The sequence below is a fragment of the Hypanus sabinus genome, chromosome 14 (assembly GCF_030144855.1).
Source record: "Hypanus sabinus isolate sHypSab1 chromosome 14, sHypSab1.hap1, whole genome shotgun sequence".
Classification (NCBI taxonomy): Eukaryota; Metazoa; Chordata; class Chondrichthyes; order Myliobatiformes; family Dasyatidae; genus Hypanus; species Hypanus sabinus.
This window is the reverse complement of record NC_082719.1, coordinates 107,054,941-107,068,916: the sequence shown is the minus strand read 5'-3', so window position 1 is coordinate 107,068,916 and position 13,976 is coordinate 107,054,941. Positions and strand designations below refer to the sequence as shown.

The following is a 13,976-nucleotide window of genomic DNA, read 5'->3' as shown; positions in this document are numbered from 1 at the left end:
ATCTCGGAGAGAGGGACGGCGATCACAGAGAGAGTCTGATAGTGATCTCGGAGAGAGGGACGGCGATCACAGAGAGAGTCTGATAGTGATCTCGGAGAGAGTGACGGCGATCACGGAGAGAGAGTCTGATAGTGATCTCGGAGAGAGTGACGGCGATCACGGAGAGAGAGTCTGATAGTGATCTCGGAGAGAGTGACGGCGATCACGGAGAGAGAGTCTGACAGTGATCTCGGAGAGAGTGACGGCGATCACAGAGAGAGTCTGATAGTGATCTCGGAGAGAGTGACGGCGATCACGGAGAGAGTCTGATAGTGATCTCGGAGAGAGTGACGGCGATCACGGAGAGAGAGTCTGATAGTGATCTCGGAGAGAGTGACGGCGATCACGGATAGAGAGTCTGATAGTGATCTCGGAGAGAGAGTCTGATAGTGATCTCGGAGAGAGTCTGATAGTGATCTCGGAGAGAGTGACGGCGATCACGGAGCGAGTCTGATAGTGATCTCGGAGAGAGTGACGGCGATCACGGAGAGAGAGTCTGATAGTGATCTCGGAGAGAGTGACGGCGATCACGGAGAGAGTCTGATAGTGATCAGAGAGAGAGTGACGGCGATCATGGAGAGAGTCTGATAGTGATCTCGGAGAGAGTGACGGCGATCACTGAGAGAGTCTGATAGTGATCTCGGAGAGAGTGACGGCGATCACGGAGAGAGAGTCTGATAGTGATCTCGGAGAGAGTGACGGCGATCACGGAGAGAGTCTGATAGTGATCTCGGAGAGAGTGACGGCGATCACGGAGAGCGTCTGATAGTGATCTCGGAGAGAGTGACGGCGATCTCGGAGAGAGTCTGATAGTGATCTCGGAGAGAGTGACGGCGATCACAGAGAGAGTCTGATAGTGATCTCGGAGAGAGTGACAGTCATCACGGAGAGAGAGTCTGATAGTGATCTCGGAGAGAGTGACGGCGATCACGGAGAGAGAGTCTGATAGTGATCTCGGAGAGAGTGACGGCGATCACGGAGAGAGTCTGATAGTGATCTCGGAGAGAGTGACGGCGATCACAGAGAGAGTGACGGCGATCACGGAGACAGAGTCTGAGTGATCTCGGAGAGAGTGACAGTGATCACAGGGAGAGAGTCTGATAGTGATCTCGGAGAGAGTGATGGCGATCACGGAGAGAGAGTCTGATAGTGATCTTGGAGAGAGTGACGGCGATCACGGAGAGAGAGTCTGATAGTGATCTCGGAGAGAGTGACGGCGATCACGGAGACAGAGTCTGATAGTGATCTCGGAGAGAGTGACGGCGATCACGGAGAGAGAGTCTGATAGTGATCTCGGAGAGAGTGACGGTGATCTCGGAGAGAGAGTCTGATAGTGATCTCGGAGAGAGTGACGGCGATCACAGAGAGAGTCTGATAGTGATCTCGGAGAGAGTGACGGCGATCACGGAGAGAGAGTCTGATAGTGATCTCGGAGAGAGTGACGGCGATCACGGAGAGAGAGTCTGATAGTGATCTCGGAGAGAGTGACGGCGATCACGGAGAGAGAGTCTGATAGTGATCTCGGAGAGAGTGACAGTGATCACAGGGAGAGAGTCTGATAGTGATCTCGGAGAGAGTGACGGCGATCACGGAGAGAGTCTGATAGTGATCTCGGAGAGAGTGACGGCGATCACGGAGAGAGTCTGATAGTGATCTCGGAGAGAGTGACGGCGATCACGGAGAGAGAGTCTGATAGTGATCTCGGAGAGAGTGACGGCGATCACGGAGAGAGTCTGATAGTGATCTCGGAGAGAGTGACGGCGATCACGGAGACAGAGTCTGAGTGATCTCGGAGAGAGTGACGGTGATCACAGGGAGAGAGTCTGATAGTGATCTCGGAGAGAGTGATGGCGATCACGGAGAGAGAGTCTGATAGTGATCTCGGAGAGAGTGACGGCGATCACGGAGAGAGTCTGATAGTGATCTCGGAGAGAGTGACGGCGATCACGGAGAGCGTCTGATAGTGATCTCGGAGAGAGTGACGGCGATCACGGAGAGAGTCTGATAGTGATCTCGGAGAGAGTGACGGCGATCACAGAGAGAGTCTGATAGTGATCTCGGAGAGAGTGACGGCGATCACGGAGACAGAGTCTGATAGTGATCTCGGAGAGAGTGACGGCGATCACGGAGAGAGTCTGATAGTGATCTCGGAGAGAGTGACGGCGATCTCGGAGAGAGTCTGATAGTGATCTCGGAGAGAGGGACGGCGATCACAGAGAGAGTCTGATAGTGATCTCGGAGAGAGGGACGGCGATCACAGAGAGAGTCTGATAGTGATCTCGGAGAGAGTGACGGCGATCACGGAGAGAGAGTCTGATAGTGATCTCGGAGAGAGTGACGGCGATCACGGAGAGAGAGTCTGATAGTGATCTCGGAGAGAGTGACGGCGATCACGGAGAGAGAGTCTGACAGTGATCTCGGAGAGAGTGACGGCGATCACAGAGAGAGTCTGATAGTGATCTCGGAGAGAGTGACGGCGATCACGGAGAGAGTCTGATAGTGATCTCGGAGAGAGTGACGGCGATCACGGAGAGAGAGTCTGATAGTGATCTCGGAGAGAGTGACGGCGATCACGGATAGAGAGTCTGATAGTGATCTCGGAGAGAGAGTCTGATAGTGATCTCGGAGAGAGTCTGATAGTGATCTCGGAGAGAGTGACGGCGATCACGGAGCGAGTCTGATAGTGATCTCGGAGAGAGTGACGGCGATCACGGAGAGAGAGTCTGATAGTGATCTCGGAGAGAGTGACGGCGATCACGGAGAGAGTCTGATAGTGATCAGAGAGAGAGTGACGGCGATCATGGAGAGAGTCTGATAGTGATCTCGGAGAGAGTGACGGCGATCACTGAGAGAGTCTGATAGTGATCTCGGAGAGAGTGACGGCGATCACGGAGAGAGAGTCTGATAGTGATCTCGGAGAGAGTGACGGCGATCACGGAGAGAGTCTGATAGTGATCTCGGAGAGAGTGACGGCGATCACGGAGAGCGTCTGATAGTGATCTCGGAGAGAGTGACGGCGATCTCGGAGAGAGTCTGATAGTGATCTCGGAGAGAGTGACGGCGATCACAGAGAGAGTCTGATAGTGATCTCGGAGAGAGTGACAGTCATCACGGAGAGAGAGTCTGATAGTGATCTCGGAGAGAGTGACGGCGATCACGGAGAGAGAGTCTGATAGTGATCTCGGAGAGAGTGACGGCGATCACGGAGAGAGTCTGATAGTGATCTCGGAGAGAGTGACGGCGATCACAGAGAGAGTGACGGCGATCACGGAGACAGAGTCTGAGTGATCTCGGAGAGAGTGACAGTGATCACAGGGAGAGAGTCTGATAGTGATCTCGGAGAGAGTGATGGCGATCACGGAGAGAGAGTCTGATAGTGATCTTGGAGAGAGTGACGGCGATCACGGAGAGAGAGTCTGATAGTGATCTCGGAGAGAGTGACGGCGATCACGGAGACAGAGTCTGATAGTGATCTCGGAGAGAGTGACGGCGATCACGGAGAGAGAGTCTGATAGTGATCTCGGAGAGAGTGACGGTGATCTCGGAGAGAGAGTCTGATAGTGATCTCGGAGAGAGTGACGGCGATCACAGAGAGAGTCTGATAGTGATCTCGGAGAGAGTGACGGCGATCACGGAGAGAGAGTCTGATAGTGATCTCGGAGAGAGTGACGGCGATCACGGAGAGAGAGTCTGATAGTGATCTCGGAGAGAGTGACGGCGATCACGGAGAGAGAGTCTGATAGTGATCTCGGAGAGAGTGACAGTGATCACAGGGAGAGAGTCTGATAGTGATCTCGGAGAGAGTGACGGCGATCACGGAGAGAGTCTGATAGTGATCTCGGAGAGAGTGACGGCGATCACGGAGAGAGTCTGATAGTGATCTCGGAGAGAGTGACGGCGATCACGGAGAGAGAGTCTGATAGTGATCTCGGAGAGAGTGACGGCGATCACGGAGAGAGTCTGATAGTGATCTCGGAGAGAGTGACGGCGATCACGGAGACAGAGTCTGAGTGATCTCGGAGAGAGTGACGGTGATCACAGGGAGAGAGTCTGATAGTGATCTCGGAGAGAGTGATGGCGATCACGGAGAGAGAGTCTGATAGTGATCTCGGAGAGAGTGACGGCGATCACGGAGAGAGTCTGATAGTGATCTCGGAGAGAGTGACGGCGATCACGGAGAGAGTCTGATAGTGATCTCGGAGAGAGTGACGGTGATCACGGAGAGAGAGTCTGATAGTGATCTCGGAGAGAGTGACGGCGATCACGGAGAGAGTCTGATAGTGATCAGAGAGAGAGTGACGGCGATCATGGAGAGAGTCTGATAGTGATCTCGGAGAGAGTGACGGCGATCACGGAGAGAGAGTCTGATAGTGATCTCGGAGAGAGTGACGGCGATCACGGAGAGAGAGTCTGATAGTGATCTCGGAGAGAGTGACGGCGATCACGGAGAGAGAGTCTGATAGTGATCTCGGAGAGAGTGACGGCGATCACGGAGAGAGAGTCTGATAGAGATCTCGGAGAGAGTGACGGCGATCACGGAGAGAGAGTCTGATAGTGATCTCGGAGAGAGTGACGGCGATCACGGATAGAGAGTCTGATAGTGATCTCGGAGAGAGTGACGGCGATCACGGATAGAGAGTCTGATAGTGATCTCGGAGAGAGTGACGGCGATCACGGAGAGAGTCTGATAGTGATCTCGGAGAGAGTGACGGCGATCACGGAGAGAGTCTGATAGTGATCTCGGAGAGAGTGACGGCGATCACGGAGAGAGAGTCTGATAGTGATCACGGAGAGAGTGACGGCGATCACGGAGAGAGACTGATAGTGATCTCGGAGAGAGTGACGGCGATCACGGAGAGAGTGTCTGATAGTGATCTCGGAGAGAGTGACGGCGATCACAGAGAGAGTCTGATAGAGATCTCGGAGAGAGTGACGGCGATCACGGAGAGAGTCTGATAGTGATCTCGGAGAGAGTGACGGCGATCACGGAGAGAGTCTGATAGTGATCTCGGAGAGAGTGACGGCGATCACGGAGAGAGTCTGATAGTGATCTCGGAGAGAGTGACAGCGATCACGGAGAGAGAGTCTGATAGTGATCTCGGAGAGAGTGACGGCGATCACGGAGAGAGTCTGATAGTGATCTCGGAGAGAGTGACGGTGATCTCGGAGAGAGTCTGATAGTGATCTCGGAGAGAGGGACGGCGATCACAGAGAGAGTCTGATAGTGATCTCGGAGAGAGTGACGGCGATCACGGAGAGAGTCTGATAGTGATCTCGGAGAGAGTGACGGCGATCACGGAGAGAGTCTGATAGTGATCTCGGAGAGAGTGACGGCGATCACGGAGAGAGAGTCTGATAGTGATCTCGGAGAGAGTGACGGCGATCACGGAGAGAGTCTGATAGAGATCTCGGAGAGAGTGACGGCGATCACGGAGAGAGTCTGATAGTGATCTCGGAGAGAGAGTCTGATAGTGATCTCGGAGAGAGTCTGATAGTGATCTCGGAGAGAGTGACGGCGATCACGGAGAGAGTCTGATAGTGATCTCGGAGAGAGTGACGGCGATCACGGAGAGAGAGTCTGATAGTGATCTCGGAGAGAGAGTCTGATAGTGATCTCGGAGAGAGTCTGATAGTGATCTCGGAGAGAGTGACGGCGATCACGGAGAGAGTCTGATAGTGATCTCGGAGTGAGTGACGGCGATCACGGAGAGAGACTGATAGTGATCTCGGAGAGAGTGACGGCGATCACGGAGAGAGTCTGATAGTGATCACGGAGAGAGTGACGGCGATCACAGAGAGATTCTGATAGTGATCTCGGAGAGAGTGACGGCGATCACGGAGAGAGAGTCTGATAGTGATCTCGGAGAGAGTGACGGCGATCACGGAGAGAGTGACGGCGATCACGGAGAGTGTCTGATAGTGATCTCGGAGAGAGTGACGGCGATCACGGAGAGAGAGTCTGATAGTGATCTCGGAGAGAGTGACAGTGATCACAGGGAGAGAGTCTGATAGTGATCTCGGAGAGAGTGACGGCGATCACGGAGAGAGTCTGATAGTGATCTCGGAGAGAGTGACGGCGATCACGGAGAGAGAGTCTGATAGTGATCTCGGAGAGAGTGACGGCGATCACGGAGAGAGTCTGATAGTGATCTCGGAGAGAGTGACGGCGATCACGGAGACAGAGTCTGACAGTGATCTCGGAGAGAGTGACGGCGATCACGGAGAGAGTCTGATAGTGATCTCGGAGAGAGTGACGGCGATCACGGAGAGAGTCTGATAGTGATCTCGGAGAGAGTGACGGCGATCACGGAGAGAGTCTGATAGTGATCTCGGAGAGAGTGACGGCGATCACGGAGAGAGAGTCTGATAGTGATCTCGGAGAGAGTGACGGCGATCACGGAGAGAGTCTGATAGTGATCTCGGAGAGAGTGACGGCGATCACGTAGAGAGAGTCTGATAGAGATCTCGGAGAGAGTGACGGCGATCACGTAGAGAGAGTCTGATAGTGATCTCGGAGAGAGTGACGGCGATCACGGAGAGAGTCTGATAGTGATCTCGGAGAGAGTGACGGCGATCACGGAGAGAGAGTCTGATAGTGATCTCGGAGAGAGTGACGGCGATCACGGAGAGAGTCTGATAGTGATCTCGGAGAGAGTGACGGCGATCACGGAGAGAGAGTCTGATAGTGATCTCGGAGAGAGTGACGGCGATCACAGAGAGAGTTTGATAGTGATCTCGGAGAGAGTGACGGCGATCACGGAGAGAGTGACGGCGATCACGGAGAGAGAGTCTGATAGTGATCTCGGAGAGAGTGACGGCGATCATGGAGAGAGAGTCTGATAGTGATCTCGGAGAGAGTGATGGCGATCTCGGAGAGAGTCTGATAGTGATCTCGGAGAGAGTGACGGCAATCACGGAGAGAGTCTGATAGTGATCTCGGAGAGAGTGACGGCGATCACGGAGAGAGTCTGATAGTGATCTCGGAGAGAGTGACGGCGATCACGGAGAGAGTCTGACAGTGATCTCGGAGAGAGTGACGGCGATCACGGAGACAGAGTCTGACAGTGATCTCGGAGAGAGTGACGGCGATCACGGAGAGAGTCTGATAGTGATCTCGGAGAGAGTGACGGCGATCACGGAGAGAGAGTCTGATAGTGATCTCGGAGAGAGTGACGGCGATCACGGAGAGAGAGTCTGATAGTGATCTCGGAGAGAGTGACGGCGATCACGGAGAGAGAGTCTGATAGTGATCTCGGAGAGAGTGACGGCGATCACGGAGAGAGTCTGATAGTGATCTCGGAGAGAGTGACGGCGATCACGGAGAGCGTCTGATAGTGATCTCGGAGAGAGTGACGGCGATCACGGAGAGAGAGTCTGATAGTGATCTCGGAGAGAGTGACGGCGATCTCGGAGAGAGAGTCTGATAGTGATCTCGGAGAGAGTGACGGCGATCACAGAGAGAGTCTGATAGTGATCTCGGAGAGAGTGACGGCGATCACGGAGAGAGTCTGATAGTGATCTCGGAGAGAGTGACGGCGATCACGGAGAGAGAGTCTGATAGTGATCTCGGAGAGAGTGACGGCGATCACGGAGAGAGTCTGATAGTGATCTCGGAGAGAGTGACGGCGATCACGTAGAGAGAGTCTGATAGTGATCTCGGAGAGAGTGACGGCGATCACGTAGAGAGAGTCTGATAGTGATCTCGGAGAGAGTGACGGCGATCACGGAGAGAGTCTGATAGTGATCTCGGAGAGAGTGACGGCGATCACGGAGAGAGAGTCTGATAGTGATCTCGGAGAGAGTGACGGCGATCACGGAGAGAGTCTGATAGTGATCTCGGAGAGAGTGACGGCGATCACGGAGAGAGAGTCTGATAGTGATCTCGGAGAGAGTGACGGCGATCACAGAGAGAGTTTGATAGTGATCTCGGAGAGAGTGACGGCGATCACGGAGAGAGTGACGGCGATCACGGAGAGAGAGTCTGATAGTGATCTCGGAGAGAGTGACGGCGATCATGGAGAGAGAGTCTGATAGTGATCTCGGAGAGAGTGATGGCGATCTCGGAGAGAGTCTGATAGTGATCTCGGAGAGAGTGACGGCAATCACGGAGAGAGTCTGATAGTGATCTCGGAGAGAGTGACGGCGATCACGGAGAGAGTCTGATAGTGATCTCGGAGAGAGTGACGGCGATCACGGAGAGAGTCTGACAGTGATCTCGGAGAGAGTGACGGCGATCACGGAGACAGAGTCTGACAGTGATCTCGGAGAGAGTGACGGCGATCACGGAGAGAGTCTGATAGTGATCTCGGAGAGAGTGACGGCGATCACGGAGAGAGAGTCTGATAGTGATCTCGGAGAGAGTGACGGCGATCACGGAGAGAGAGTCTGATAGTGATCTCGGAGAGAGTGACGGCGATCACGGAGAGAGAGTCTGATAGTGATCTCGGAGAGAGTGACGGCGATCACGGAGAGAGTCTGATAGTGATCTCGGAGAGAGTGACGGCGATCACGGAGAGCGTCTGATAGTGATCTCGGAGAGAGTGATAGTGATCTCGGAGAGAGTGACGGCGATCACGGAGAGAGAGTCTGATAGTGATCTCGGAGAGAGTGACGGCGATCTCGGAGAGAGAGTCTGATAGTGATCTCGGAGAGAGTGACGGCGATCACAGAGAGAGTCTGATAGTGATCTCGGAGAGAGTGACGGCGATCACGGAGAGAGTCTGATAGTGATCTCGGAGAGAGTGACGGCGATCACGGAGAGAGAGTCTGATAGTGATCTCGGAGAGAGTGACGGCGATCACGGAGAGAGAGTCTGATAGTGATCTCGGAGAGAGTGACGGCGATCACGGAGAGTGTCTGATAGTGATCTCGGAGAGAGTGACGGCGATCACGGAGAGAGTCTGATAGTGATCTCGGAGAGAGTGACGGCGATCACGGAGAGAGAGTCTGATAGTGATCTCGGAGAGAATGACGGCGATCACGGAGAGAGAGTCTGATAGTGATCTCGGAGAGAGTGACGGCGATCACGGAGAGAGAGTCTGATAGTGATCTCGGAGAGAGTGACGGCGATCACGGAGAGAGAGTCTGATAGTGATCTCGGAGAGAGTGACGGCGATCACGGAGAGAGAGTCTGATAGTGATCTCGGAGAGAGTGACGGCGATCACGGAGAGAGTCTGATAGTGATCTCGGAGAGAGTGACGGCGATCACGGAGAGAGAGTCTGATAGTGATCTCGGAGAGAGTGACGGCGATCACGGAGAGAGTGTCTGATAGTGATCTCAGAGAGAGTGACGGCGATCACAGAGAGAGTCTGATAGTGATCTCGGAGAGAGTGACGGCGATCACAGAGAGAGTCTGATAGTGATCTCGGAGAGAGTGACGGCGATCACGGAGAGAGTCTGATAGTGATCTCGGAGAGTGACGGCGATCACAGAGAGAGTCTGATAGAGATCTCGGAGAGAGTGACGGCGATCACGGAGAGAGAGTCTGATAGTGATCTCGGAGAGAGTGACGGCGATCACGGAGAGAGAGTCTGATAGTGATCTCGGAGAGAGTGACGATGATCACAGAGAGAGTCTGATAGTGATCTCGGAGAGCTGCAGCAGGAAAAGGATGAGAAGTTTAAAATTAAAGCTTTTTCCCCCATTTCTTCTCCAGACATTTTTCTTGTTGTATATAGCCATGTGTGTTGCAGGTTGGTAAAACCCTGGTTACAGAGTTAGACTGATCTGAGAGTGGTTAAACGGTCGGAATAACATTGTGGGCCGAAGGGCCTGAGATGTCCCATGTTCTACTCAGAGAGTGAAAGTCAGACACAAGCTTCTGACTCGACAATACAGCTGAGTTAAACCACCCCAAGTTGTAAAAATTATTTATTGAACTGGTCCTTCCAGCCCTTTGTGTCCGTCGGCCATCAAGAATGCCTACCGTGCTATTCCACGCCCTCGCTTGGGAAGTCTGATCACCTGACTGTACTTCCACTCCCTGAGTACAGGCAGAGACTGAAGATTGCAGCACCAGTAGTGAGGACCAAGAAGGTATGGACAAGGGAAGCACAGGAGCGCTTACAGGACTGCTTTGAATCAGTGGACTGGACTGTATTCAGGGATTCACCTTCAAACCTGGATGAGTATGACAGTGATGCTTCACTACCAGATGAGCTCAACACCTTCCAGGCCCGCTTTGGAAGGGAAAATAATACTACAGCTGTGAAGATCTCTGCTGCATCTGATGATCCTGTGATTTCTGTCTCGGACGCTGGAAGATCACAGTCTGTGTGGATTGGTGATAATATCTCCACCTCGTTGACAATCAATACTGGTGCACCTCAGGGGTGTGTGCTTCATCCACTGCTCTACTCTCCCTATACCATGACTGTGTGGCTAGGCATAGCTCAAATACCATCTATAAATTTGCTGATGATGCAACCATTGCTGGCAGAATCTCAGATGGAAATGAGGGAGCCTACAGGAGCGAGATATACCAGCTAGTTGAGTGGTGATGTCGCAACACCCTTGCACTCAATGCCAGTAAGACCAAAGAGGAAGGGTAGGAAGAGGGAACACAAACCAATCTTCAGAGGGATCAGAAGTAGAGAGAATGAGAAATTTCAAGTTCCTGGCAGTCATGATCTCCGAGGACCTAACCTGGTCTCAACATATTGATGTAGCTATAAAGAAGGCAAGACAGCAGCTATACTTCATTAGGAGTTTGAAGTGATTTGGTTTGTCACCTAAAACTCTCGAAAACTTCTATAGATGTACCGTGGAGAGCATTCTGACAGGCTGCATCACTGTCTGGTCTGGAGGGGCTACTGCACAGGACTGAAAGAAGCTACAGAAAGTTGTAAAATTAGGGAGCTCCATCTTGGGTACTAGCCTCCATAGCATCCAAGACATCTTCAAGAAGCAGTGCCACAGAAAGGCGGCACCTATCATTGTACTTCAGGGAGCGCAAAGCACAGAAACAAATATCACTGTGATGATTGTACGCTCTAGTATCAATTGTTTGCTGACAATAAAGTCAACTAAAGGACCCCCATCTCCTAGGGCATGTCCTCTTCTCACTGTTACCATCAGGTAGGAGGTACAGAAGCCTGAAGGCACACACTCAGTGATTCAGGAACAGCTTCTGCCCTCTGCCATCTGATTCCTAAATGGACATTGAACCCTTGGACACTACCTCACTTTTTAAATATATATTATTTCTGTTTTTCACTATTTTGAATCTATTCTCTATATATACACACTTATAATAATTGATTTAGTTATTCTTTTTTCTACATTATCATATAATGTTTTGTACTGCTGCTGCTAAGTTAGCAAACTTCACGACAGATGCTGGTGATAATAAACCTGATTCTGATGGTCTTCATGAACAAAATACTATGTAGAGGAGTTGGGATGTTATGCTGAAACTGAGTAAGACATTGCTGAGGCCTAATTTGGAGTAATGTGTGCAGTTTGGTCACCCACCCACAGGAAGGGTGTAAATAAGATTTAAGGAGTGCAGAGAAAATTTACAAGAACCTGAGTTACAGGGAAAGATTGAATAGGATAGGACTTTATTCCCTAGAGCATAGAAAAATGAGGGGAGATTTGCCAGAGATATACAAAATTATGAGGGGCGTAGATAGGGGAAATGCAAGCAGGCTGTCTCCACTGAGCATGGGTGAGACCACAACTAGAGGTCATAGGTTAAGGGAGAAAGGTGAAATATTTAAGGGGAATTTCTTCACTCATAGGATGGTGGAGTGTGGATGCGGGATTGATTTCAACATTTAAAAGAAACTTAGATAGATACATAGATGGGGAGATGATAGTCCGGGCACCGGTCAATGCAACTAGGCAAAATAATAGTTTGGCCTAGATTAGAAGGGGTGATAGCCTCGTTTCTGTTCTGTAGAGTTCTAAGACTGCAGTGAAAACCCGTCTCCTCTAAATACCTATCATGGTAAAATGCACAGAAGTCACAGGAAGAGAGTAACAGGAGTCCTTGATCACCTTTATCTACTGAGAAATAACCACATAGTCAGAAACAAACTTACCAGTTTTTACCAAAATACCCAACATCCCAGCATTCTGTGCTCCACCAACATCATCCCGAACATCCTGTAAACATAAAGAATTATCCTGCAGAGTTTCTTCCTTTTGTATAAAGTTCACAGCTGGGGTAATGTGACAGAAGAAATATCAAACAATAGAAAATAAAATAAAAAGTTTCAAGAAACAAAGTCATGAATAAACTTGGGTAACTCCAAACTACAGAAAACAGAACAACTGTTGGTGACACGGCAGTGTAATGTAGCGGAACGTTTTACAGTGCCAGTGGCCCAGGTTCAGTTCTGCACTGTCTGTAAGGAATTGGTCCATTCTCCCCATGACTGAGTGTGAAGCACTTTGCTATGGCTGTCACACAAGCACACTGTACCATCATGGAACACAACAGCACCTAATGTTGTGCAACCTTTCAACCCATTCCAAGATCATTCTAACCTTCCCCTCCTCCAGAACTCTCCATTTCTCTATCATCCATGGGTCTATCTAAGAGTTTCTTAAATGTCTCTAATGTATCTGCCTCCACCACCACCACCGTGGGCAGTGTAATCCATGCACTCCCCACTCTCTGTGTGAAAAAAAAACTCATCTCTGACATCCCCCCCCATACTTGCGTTCAATTAAAGATTAAGGATCAAAGTTCAAAGTAAATTTATTATCAGAGCACATACAGCCCTGAGACTTATCTTGTAGTTCTTACCTTAAAAGTTATACCCCCCTTGTATTAGCCATCTCTGCCCTGGGAAAAAGTCTCTAGCCATCCATTTGACCAATGCCTCTTATCATCTTGCACACCTCTATCATCACCTCTCATTCTCCTCTGTTCCAAAGAGAAAAGCTCGAGCTCACTCCTTCCTTTAATGAGGTGTCCAGAACTGAAAATAATACCCCATGTGGTCTGACCAGAACATTACTTGTATTCTTGAACCAAACTCCTGACTAATGAAGACTGACACACACCCTACACCTTCTCAACCATCCTATCAAGGCACTGCAACTTGGTGGGATCGTGGACATGGACCTACGACCCCTCTGTACATCAATGCTGCTAAGAACCTGTCAGTAAACCTGTACTCTGCCTTCACACTTCTCTGTCAATGTCCCATCGCAGACTCCTACACTGTCCACCTCCACCAAACTTCGTGTCATCTGTAAACTCCTAACATATCCAGGAAGAATAAAGGAAAATATATCTAGTGTTTATAGTTTGGTCCTGGAAATCCAGAAAATGCTGGAAGAACTCAGCAGGTCAGGAGGCAACTATGAAAATGAATAAATAGTCACTGTTTCAGGCAGAGACCCTTGGTCAGGACTGGAAAGGAGGGGGGCAAGATGTCAGAATAGGAAATTTGGGGGGGAGGTGAAGGAGAAGGTGAGAGGTGGTCAGGTGGGTGGGGGAGGAGGTGAAATAAGTGAGAAGCTGGGAGGTGATAGGTAGAAAATAAGTGGCTGAAGAGATTGTGGAGCCATTAGTAATGATCTTTCAAGAATCACTAGATTCTGAAATGGTTCCAGTAGACTAGAACAACGCAAATGTCACTCCACTTTTCACGAAGGGAGAGAGGCAGAAGAATGGAAGCTATAGGCCAGTTAGTCTGACCTCAGCAGTTGGGAAGATGTTGGAGTCAATATGAAGGATGAGGTTTCAGGGTATTTGGAAATAAAATAGGCCGTAGTCAGCATGGTTTCAAGGGAAAATCTTGCCTGACAAATGTGTTAGAATTCTTTGAAGAAATAAGCAGGATAGACAAAGGAGAATCAGTAGATGTTGTACACTTGCCTTTGAGCCAGACATGATGCTGCTTCACAAGCTACAAGCCGTGGCATTAAAGGAAAGATCCTAGCACGGATAAAGCTGTGGCTGATCGGCAGGAGGCAGCG

General features: G+C 50.6%; 1 protein-coding gene across 2 annotated transcripts in view; it reads right to left on the bottom strand.

Moving 5' to 3' along the window:
- hdhd2 (haloacid dehalogenase-like hydrolase domain containing 2) overlaps nt 1-13,976 on the bottom strand; it is a 64,779-nt gene that overhangs the window by 6,230 nt on the left and 44,573 nt on the right. For both annotated transcript variants that reach the window (XM_059989768.1, XM_059989767.1), the window contains exon 7: nt 12,086-12,149. In XM_059989768.1, coding sequence (XP_059845751.1) covers nt 12,086-12,149 — 64 coding nt within the window. The remainder of the gene's footprint in view (nt 1-12,085; nt 12,150-13,976) is intronic.